This window comes from Anneissia japonica, unplaced genomic scaffold (genome assembly GCF_011630105.1).
Source record: "Anneissia japonica isolate Jap-2015-1 unplaced genomic scaffold, ASM1163010v1 scaffold426_len1935630_cov189, whole genome shotgun sequence".
Lineage (NCBI taxonomy): Eukaryota > Metazoa > Echinodermata > Crinoidea > Comatulida > Comatulidae > Anneissia > Anneissia japonica.
In genome coordinates, this window is record NW_022713172.1 from 63395 (window position 1) to 74868 (window position 11474).

At 33.0% G+C, this 11474-nt stretch overlaps 1 protein-coding gene across 1 annotated transcript in view; it reads right to left on the reverse strand.

Annotated features, from left to right (window-relative positions):
* Nucleotides 1–7377, reverse strand: part of LOC117108353 (zinc finger protein 271-like) — a 19745-nt gene extending 12368 nt beyond the window's left edge. Inside the window, exon 1 of the mRNA XM_033250347.1 lies at nt 7025–7377. Within this exon, the coding sequence (XP_033106238.1) occupies nt 7025–7255 (231 nt within the window). The 5' untranslated portion in view covers nt 7256–7377. The remainder of the gene's footprint in view (nt 1–7024) is intronic.
* Between the last annotated feature and the right edge of the window lie 4097 nt (nt 7378–11474).

Below are 11474 nucleotides of genomic sequence, written 5' to 3' on the forward strand. Positions count from 1 at the left end.
ATTAATTTATTCAGAAGATATAGTTGTATAGACCAAACCTATATTGCACATTATTAAAGTTCGATAACAAAATTAATACTTAGCGTTTTACAAATCAGAATAAATAATACATGAAACTAACAGGTCATTACCCACGAGTAATTGTTCAATTTGAAACCAGGGGTATGTATTATGTATGGCGCCATACGCCTCTTCAACCTAACCTGAAACAGGTAAGCAAGCGTGCTCTTATCTTGATGATGTACTGAGTTGTATTGTCAGGATGGTCCCAACTTGACCGTGATTTGACACGTGTACTATGCCTATGGTAGGCCTCTGACAAGTTTCTTTTGTCTGGATGGTGCTGTATGTACTGTTTAGACCAATCTGTTTATACTGTTTTTATACTTAGTTTTAATTTTAAATTTGTATTTAATCTTTTTTAAGATGATCGGCATCGAGCAGAACCAACGAGGTTTTCTAATACAGTATAAACAAAAGCCACAAAGGTAGGCGGGCTTTTGATACATCGCATTTATAATTTGTTTTCGCACCCCGCAACAAAATTAGATTATTATCCAATTCTTTTTATACAAACTTTGTTGGTAGTGAACAACGACACTTATCTTTGCAAAAGCATTTTCTTCTACAAACGTAATCTAAGCTATTCTATCAAAAAGTGCGCAAAAGATACGAAGTGGAACTTCCAAATAAAATAATAAAAAATATTAATAATAATAATAATAATTGATAGTAATTGTTATTGTCGTGATGGAATAATAGACAGTAACTGGATTTGCGTCAGGAGAAACATGTATAGGTGTAATTTTTGCCCTACCTGACGTGGAAATGTACCGAACACTCAGTACATTTGAAAACAACTGCGAAAAAAATCGCAAGTTTTTTTTCGCAGTTGTTTTCAAATGTACTGAGTATTTCCACGTCAGGTAGGGCAAAAATTTCACCCTATAATAATAATATTAATAATAATATTAATAATAATATTAATAACAATAATAATAATAATAATAATAATAATAATAATAATAATAATAATAATAATAGACAACCTTTCATATAAGGAAAAATGGAATATGGATAATAATTGAATCACTCATTATTATATTAAGTATTATAGTTCTATACAATCTTGACAACTGTTGTCTTATTCTTTGTTGATATTAATAATGGTAAGCATTGTTAACGAATAGGCCGATAAAATAGAATTAGGCCTGTAGTTTTACTTTTAAAGTTATCCCCGGATGAAATTGAGTAACACAGTAAGGAGGGCCTATAGCTATACTTAAATAAAATTTCAATAAATGAAGAGATTTAGGCCTATATGTTCACCTTTGCAGGGTCTAATGATTGATAAAATGATATGCACAATATAAAAAAAACAGCTTAAAACAGTTTAAATTTCTTATATATCAATTACCAAGCTGTGTTTTACTGTACTGTGGAAGGTGCGAACGCGTTAAGATCAATCTGTTTGCGGACCCATTAATAAAGGTGTACGCGACCATGGTGCGACATAATACGACAAGCATGACAGACACCATCTTTTTGTAACTCTAAACATTCGAGGAAACGCGACCTAGCCTTTGATTGCGAATTTGACATGTATGTGTACAATGATATTTAAAGAGATAAACTCTAAACTATCTTGCGGTATTTGTTGAAATAAATAGGCCTATATAAATCATAAGCAAAGATAAGGAATTCTATTCTACGTACGATGGAAATCACGTACTGTAGTCAGCCTTGTTGTTTATGTAGACGTTTTAATAATCATTAATCACTATGCCTCAATTGTTCATAGTAATTATAAATTATGTGCTGCTTATTACACAAATAAATAAACTTAAATAATATTTAGTTCACAAACGGTGCTCCAGCGCTCTAGTGTTTACTGCTTAGGTAATTAATTAGGCAATGTATAATAATAAGATTGTTTATCATTATGTTGCATGATAATATCAGCCACCAGCCAATTACTAAATTCAGAATACAGAAACTTTATTTGTCCAAAAATAAGAAATTCGTCGTTGTTGACTAAATTCAATAGAGACATAACTTCAAAATACAAAAATCATATTGCATGATTTTCGATACATGATGTACGATGGTTAAACTTCTATAAAATTATATAATCATAGGCATGACAATTAAATTCCCTTTATTACGATCTAACACCTGAACCATGACCTACCCTATTGTCGTTACAATAATCACCCGGCTTTTATTCTTTTGTGACTGTTATCACAGTGGTGCACTATTCTATTACCGTATCTGATCTACGTTATTTTTAGTCAATTTCGTATTACTGTTCTATTTTCTCTATCGTATTACTAATGTACCATTCTACTCCAATGAAGGCCGAAAAAGGAAGAAGAAATATTTTTTTATATATAACTAATTAAATATTCTTAAAAAAAATGTTAACGCGAATTTGAAAACAATGAAAACGCGGTACAGTATAATGTCATCATTTATTACAGTAGGTCTCGGGAAAATTCATTGGCAACATGCAGATTTCATGTAACAATGGAACGGTCGATGATTTTAGATTTTCATCAAGTTGGTGATACTGCACGCTCTCGTCTTTCAGGAAGATGCTGTATTGCCCTGGTTTTCTTGTACTTTATTATGTTAAACCTCTACTGCTATTAGTAATAATATTTTAGGTATTTATAATCAATTTTATAACAGAGAAGCAATATCAATTTTCATATTTGATAGTGTAAGGTCTACATTATTACGCTTCAATGTGTCAAAAAATGTGTATAAAGCAATAGTGTATTCTGATGGATACACAAGTAGGCCTATGCATGGTATAGAATTTGAAAAAAGGACCACTTATGGTAAAGTAAAAATAAAAACCTTTTCTTGATTTTATCCATTTAACCATTCATCCGTATTTGTTATTAGAGTAGCAGATTTATGAACTGGGTTATTCGTCTTCCTAATAATGTTACATTACAGTATGTAGTTAAACAAAATCGTTTTTTTTTTTTTACGCGGAGGCTCACAATTACATAGGCCATAGGTCTACAAGATATAGATCTTTTAAAACAGACGAAAATGCTACCAATCACCTGTGTCAATACATCTTTGTAATAATTTACTCCACTAATCTGACGTCATCATGACTAGGTAACGAAGAATCTGCCTTGAATACGAAATAACAGATAATGTTTGAATCGCAGGTGTACATCAAAGAACATGATGAAAAGACAGCGCATGATTTACCTGTGTCACGAGTGTCTTTGTTTAATTTATTTATTTACTTGAGTGCAGATTAACGATATACAGCTATTGCACGAACAATATGGTGTGATACGCATTTGTGCATTTTGTATCTGTGATTGCGCAGAAAGCCTGCTTATCCCCGATTGTCGGGTATTAGCTTAACTAGTAAAGCACCGCCCTATATGTAATTTACCTACAAGTAGATTTGTCACGGAGGCTTTCAACAGATCAACGCCTGATCTTTCGTATGACTTTGAATGAAAACTTGGTAGAATTAATTTAATTTTGTTTTATGGAAAAGAGCAGGATAGTAAAGTGTATGTAGGCCTATAATATATTATGTTAATCGCGACTTCCTTCTTAATGGTTTTAAATCAGTCCTCCTTGTGCCTTTCAATTATAATTATAACTACCTCTAACTACAACTAGTATTGTTTTCCCACAGTTCATTGTTCCCCCTTATCACTGTTTATCTTAGCCATTCAGCCTTTATAGTACACCGCGTTGGACTTATCCATCGTTTTTCAAAATGTATATTTACCTCTTCTTAACTTTCTCAGAATGTTCAGTTTTGTCTCGAGAAAGACGACAGGAGAAGCCGAAATATTCGTTTTAACAAATGTTAGTGTTTCTAAAGTCAACATTTTACGTATCTGAGTTTTCATTACACAGTATTATATTATATTATATTATATAAAGTACTGGTATACCTACTTTAAACTAAGACTTGTCTACGACAATCCGTAGAGCAAAACAGCAACAAATTGGTGCTACCCGGATAGACCAAACTTGCTCTATGGTTGTACCATGGAGAGAGTGAATACCAGTAGAGATAAATCACAGGGGTAAATATATCACATCCACTGATAAAAACGGAAACGGAGCTCTGTTGAAAAACCACAGATTTAAATCAACTGTGTCTGATCCGATGGGCAGATCTTCTTGTCACAAAAAAACAATCTAACTGCGTCATTCTAAAAGAATCTCACTGTTATCAATTATTGGCGAGCGAAATTTATTTCTCGTTCCAGTTTTCAGTTTAAAACTATAATATCTTTATACGTAGGATAGGCCTACAAAGTTATGCAATTCATGTTTGTTTAAATTCCCAAGACTTTAAATTTAGGAGCAGTGAATATCTAAAACTTTTACTGTGATTATCATAAACTGTTTTAGTCTTGTGCCTACAATTTTTCTATCGGATAATATCCATTAATATTAAAAAGTCCATTTGTATATGATACATTTTTTTAATCTGTTTTATTCGTTAACTTTGAGAAACCCCTTTCAGCATTAAATAGATGTTTATCATCATCCGAAACAATTGGCTAATTAAGATGATAAGCTTGTGTGCCCAAACGTTTACCATGATATTGAAACCGTGAAACATTTGCACATCTAAAGACGCCGACAGAGTCACAGTAGTCCGATTTGAAATTTTGAATATTTAATTAGTACAGTATTACTTGAGACTTGATCCTGTGTCCATAGGGAATACCTACCAAAATAATGTATGTGTGATCCAAAAATGAAAAATAAAATTTACTATTTAAAGAAAACAAACTGTATTATACTATTAATAATGTACAATATTGAATATTTACTAGCATATTTCTAGCCAAATATTAATCTATAAAAAAAAACCCCGTCTAAATGACAAACGAAATGATAGTTGATGAAGTTAATACTAAGAAATTTTTGACCGGTAGAGTGGTATAGAGCAAATTTACAAGCAATGTACATATATACCTTATCTATCAGTGTTTGCTCTGTTCTTTCTTCAGCAAATGTATGAACATTGAAAACAGTTACATTACAAATATTAACTTGGTATGTTAAAAACCTTGTTATATTGTTATAATATATTTGTCATCAGTTATTAAATTTGAATGATAACTTCGGAAAGTCGCATTTCCTCCAGGACAAATCGGTGCTATGATTTGTAACACAAGGTTTTAGAGGTTTACAGAGTAGCTGTAGTGCATTAATTTATATATGCCCTCATTAAAAAAACAAATTAAATTTTAATTTTTCATTTAGGCCTATATAAACCTTGCTTTATGAAGTAATTGTAATTTTTAATTTTGTACAAATGTTTTTCAGTCGTTTAACTAAAAAAATGATCAAGCATGTACTTAAAACAGAACACAAAACTTATCACTATTAGAAACCAGACGATCCACTATTTAGTTTCAAATAAAATAAAACCATAGATTTTGTCTTTTATAATGGATTTAACATTAGAAGAATAATGTAGGTCTTCAGACAATAAACCAATTGCAGTAGAGAATATGGTACAAGACAGCATGGGAAGGCGGATTAATAACAAAATAAACAGGCGTTTTACTGATCCAGGATCACGGCTAAACAATAAAACGTTGAAATACACTGGAGCCGTGTATAGTCGATGCATGATGGTATTTCAATGGTTACATCGTCTACAGGACAATATCCATTATCATAATTATTAAAAGATATCAAAAGAGTTTTTGAGTTAAAACAGTGATGAACACTACTGATTTCTTGTAGATTGTGACTATGTTTTATTTGAGATTAATTAATTCTAGGCCTAGTTTAATAACACAATTCGCTACTAATAATCAGTGTTTAAGCTGTCATTATCAAACAGCCAAATCCTAATAAAAGTTTTTATTTTCATTCAAAATTAGCCAAAAAGGTTTATGGAATTGAAGTTATCATTGCTTATGTTCCTTTGGCTAATCGAATTTCTATTTATTTGGCTAAATATTTTCATACCGAATTAGCCAAATTACCCAATATTTTTTTTTCTTTTGGCCAGCTTAAAAACCTGAATAATTTCTGTACAGTATACATACAGATGGGAATAAAACGGGACAGACTTAAGAATGTAACATTTTGAAACCTCCATGTGTCGCTGTGTTTTCAAACGCAGTGAATAAAACTGTTAACTAGCACTGAGCATTGCTATATTGGCCAGCACTTTGATGGATGCGCTAAATAATATGGAAAATGTACAGTTTTTAAAATATAGATTTAAACCCAAACACAGCAATACAACTAAAAAGGAAAGCATGTGAAAAACTATATAATCAAAACGCTTGATTGGAATTGAGTAATTAGGTCCAAGTTATTTACACACAATTTAAAATAAAAGTAGTACATCATTATACAAATTGTGTGTATTCATTTGTCTACTCATGAGGTTGATATAGAGAGAATATGAGTTACACTATTATACGATCCACTAATATTGATTGCATGACTCTTGAACAGATTATATAGTAAAAAAAGTTTGTATATATTTATCTATTTACTTTTAAGGAAAACATTAAAAAACAATCAGCAGCACATGTACATAGCTATTAAAAATAAATACATTTTTTAAAATATTTAAAATTAGTATTAATTTAACAAATTAAAAACAAGGAATAAAAAAGTTGAACATTGTATACATGGTTGGTTAGTAACAATAAAAGTAAAAGAAGTAGTTAGATTACTTAATTTACAAGCTAAATATATTTTATAAATTCAAATTCTGATCATAAAAATTATATCATTGTATTTTATTTAAAGTGATCATATGATTTAGCTTAACTAAATTAACAAACATATATATGAGAAGAACATTGAGGTAAAAAAGTAAGAATTAAAATTTAGGTGCAAAGTGCATTAGCGCCTTTTAACACTATAGTTTTTTTTATTTTAGAAAACAGAAATTTTTTTTATCAAATTTATCGCATTCATTGCATTTATTATTTGCATTTTTTACCTGAATGAAATGAAAACGATTAAAAACTGAAACACAACTCACGTCCATGTTCTGAAGAAGGTTAAAGCAGTTGAGGCGATGAAACACTGGAACGCCGTTCGAATGTTCTATAACAGCCCCTGGTATCAGAGTCGTCACAGTCCACACGCCATACAAAGTTTCGTCATACCCAGGAGGAGTGAAATGTCGCGATAGGTACTGCTGCCCTGGAAACGGGTAAGTTTTGCTTGCCGCAATCACAAGGCCTGGAGGTACTGTCACCCATGAATCCATCTTCGAGGTACTTTGTTGTGTGAGTGGAGTTGTTACTTATGTGACTTCTTATAAAAGCGTCTTTAAAAGATATCCAAACTCCAAATTAATCAGGACGATGACTTTCAGTGGCCTGTGTCTTATCTTATTATATTACACAATAAAGAATTGGGTCTTCTGTGGAGTTAAGAACACTTTAATGGACTCTTCTATTATGATGAAAGGTGACAAATTGTATGGTTTTTAATAATATAGGAACATTAGCGTTAATAAATATTTCAAGACAAGATAATACTATGCATTTTTCAATAGAATATTTCGAATTGATTTATTCATTTATATATTACATATTTATATATTAAATGATTATTTTAAACGACTGGTCAGGAGTTATTATACGTCTATTGTGGCCTAACTTCAATGGCAACCCCATGTCCATAATTGGTTGACCACAAAATGATACATTCTATTTGGGACTTTCGTGATCCGGTATTGTATCCCGCCTTCTTTCCAACATCCAGCAAATCACAAACTGGGAAAAAACATTGCAGGCTTAAATGGCCCATCAGATAAGAGAGCAAGTAAAAAATCGACAACTGAATGAATAAGGGATTTGCCATCTGAAAATATACAGACTTGTATTGTTCAAGCTTCCAGCTGGGTTCTGTCCCTTTGTTGATCAAGCTGCAATGTATTCACCAATCACCAACACATGGAATAAACATATGTTCTTACAAGAAAACAAGAGGACCACCAATAAAAGTTATGGCGGGCCTTTCACTTTTCCAAAATGACGGAAAACCGGTTTTGTTTTGGTGGGAGGAGTGGGGGAGGGGGGGGGTGGATGTTACTGCTGTGTTATAGTATACCATAGCGTGAGTCAAGGGAACAATGAATAGGCCTACATACTACATAGGTTAATTAAGCTCGCTTTTTTCTGACACTTTTCTCCGGTGTGACGTTTGATTATGACTGCTTAGCAGCGCCCCGACAAGATTAATGAAATGATGGGCAGGGAAAAGGGAAATGGCGGGGAGGGGAGGTTGTACTCAACATAATTTAACGCAAAGCATATCGTAACAGTATACCATGGAAACCATGCCTTAAAATTAGCACCACTCCGCGTGAACATCATCTTTTTCCCCGTAGATATGAAATTGCACAGTCCTTTTATTTGGGAAATGTAGACCTTTTCCCTTGAATATTTTGCAAGAAAATTTTAAAAAGATAAAAGAAAGAAACTTTTATTGGTCCAAAAATTACTTAAGGCCTACTTTAATTGTTTTCCATTTGAGATAGGCCTAGACAGGCTAAAATATAGCAGAATTACGCTATCCAGCCCTATATAGTATAAAGTCTAATCATGTGGTGTAAAACAATAATAAATACCTCCGTGGTCTAATAGTTACGGTCTAACCCACTAAATAGGCCTATGTTTATGTGATCTTTTTTCCCCTCAGGCTACAGGAGGAGGTAAAAATCCACCACCGTGCGGTACTGCGAGGCTCCGGGAATTTCATTGTTCAACACCCACTGGGAACGAGCTCAGGTGGGATCCATCAGCCAAGATACAACACGTTTCTGTATGTTATACCATTATGTACAGTATTTGTCGGATGTTTATGTCATTTACAACTTATGGTAATTAAAGATATAATTGTTCTTTGGCAAACACTCGACGATCTCGTTGCGGGAGCTCTTGATACGAGACAACTGTATTTTTAATACCTTGTTTGCGAAGTTATTTTTTAAAGATCGTCAGAGGACGGCGAAAAAATAGAGATAATATTTAGATTTCTTATTTAGCAAACTGATATTGCCAGTGTCACCTCCCCCTCCTGAATGTTTAATTTCAGTAAAAGTTTGAAAATGCATTTTTTTAAATCGTATTCAAAGTGCTATGCATTTAAAAATATAACAAATAGCGAGTCAAATATTATTTTATTGAAACAAATCAGTCATGATGCTAACAACCGCCCTTCCTTTATAAGTTAACATCAGGTAGTTTATAGGACCGTGTCTAAAATTTTCGTCGTAGAAATATTAAAAAAAAAAAGAAAGAAAAAGAAACGATAGATCGGTATTGTTGTAGAAACGATAAATGATTTAACATCGACATACAAAGACAAAACGCAATTGAACTTAACTTGTTGTATAAGGCCTATATCAAGAATAAAATATAAGCCCATTTATTTTTTATATCATGAACGATGCTCCCATTATTAATTAGGAGGCATGTTTCTTTGCAAATGATACTCTTGCCTCCTCTAGTCTGTCATTTTTATTTAATTATTTGATAGGTCAAGGGGTTTGTTCACTACATAGTATAAGATTAAAAGTTAAAATTAAATTAAAAAAATTTGCCCAATCCAAATTCAAATTGGAAATTGGACATTTTGGCTGGGCCCCTGGGTACCGCGGCAGCCACAGTGCAACGCCAGTACCGACATAAAACGGGTACCGGTACGGTAGTACATCGTCACTTATCCCGCCTAATTCTCATGCGAGGGTTACCGTATTCGATGAGGGAGGAGCAGAGCGAATCGACTCCAATCAAAACCCACGCTAGCCGGGTTGGAACCGCAAGGGTGTACAGCACAAAAAGCAGGAACATTACAACTTGGTCCAATGGCGGATGTAACCAGGCTCACTTAAATATTTCAAAATTGGGAAAAAAATGGATTAAAAAGAAAATTCATTTCAAATTTTAAGTCTAAGAGTGCCATTTCCGGCCATCCAGAGGTGCCATAATCGTAAATTTTCACACATCAGCCCCAACCATGGTGCGGCTGAGGTGGTATAGACCCTCCATCTGTCAAATTCACTCCCTATGCCCTCCCCCCTCTAATAATTCTTAATTTGGAAAGCATTTGAAAATCGATCTTTAATCCGTTGAATGTTCGACAGTTGGCATATGGGTACTAGTAGGGCTATACAAATTCACGATAAAACAAATACCGGTAAGACAGTTCTTTTAAAATCATCTGGTATTATACATGGCATTATAGCAACACCATTGGATATCGCATCAAGCGGTCTGTCATTATCAGTTTTTAACAATTTAATTACTGTAGTGTAAAAACGTTCTCATAAAATAATCTCAATCAAGAAGCAAGCGGTACAAAAAACAGTAGTTTATCTTGATATTTTTGGGATTGTTTAGTGTAAGCGGTCTCACTGATCTATGGCATTAATTAGCGGATTAAATTGGCGGATTGCTTTGTAATTAGGGGGCTTAACAAAAACATCAAGATAAGATTTTAGATAGGCCCAAGTAGAAAACAGTCAGCTTTGTATAGGCATGGTTAGGCTACTCTACAACCATGGACGTATAAAATACAAGTTGATTTCGTGGAAATGAAGGGTACTGAGTATGCCCATTGGTGCCTTCAGAAATTTGCCATCAAGGAGTCCGACCTGTCCGACAAAGGGGTCCCAACCAATGGGCCGACAAGAGCACCGGTCCGGGTCCCAGAATAAAAAATCCTTGGTAAGGTTCATGGTGAAAGTTTTTTTTTTTTTTTTTTTTTATAGCTTAGTATGTCCCAGATTATGCATTAAGACCACAATACTAGGGATTGACAATGGAAATAACGTTATTTGGATAGGCAAATTATTAATAAATTATTTTTAAAATGTTTGACCTGACGACCTGTCCAGGGGTATAATGCCCTCATGCTTAGTTGTGGCGCCAGAAAGGAGGGGGGGGGGTGGGCTGAGGGAAAGAAGAAGCGTTGTACCCCCACACACACACCCGTCGAGGAAGACGAGTACATTTCGTCGGGGATAAAAATAATTGTCTGTTCGTTTACTCCATATCGCCTTCATTAACCTATTTATGTACTGTTTGTGTTAACTTTTCAACACAATAAAAACAACAACAACGACAATAATAATAATAAATAATAATAATAATAATAATAATAATAAACAATAATAATAATAATAATAATAATAATAATAATAATAATAATAATAATTATAATTATAATAAATATGATAACATAAATTGACGTGCCGTTTCATTGTAAGTTATCCGACTACCCTATATTTTAATTTTCACATTGAATTAAGCTCATGAAACAAAAGATATTCTTCTTCACAATGAATTATTTACGTTCAAACCAACTATTGGAACGTAAGTCAACAGAACAGTGTCAAATGTCAAATCAGCGTTTTGACACTACTTTTTAAAATGTCAGTGCATATTGATGTTATGTGTTGAAATAAGAAAAAAAGT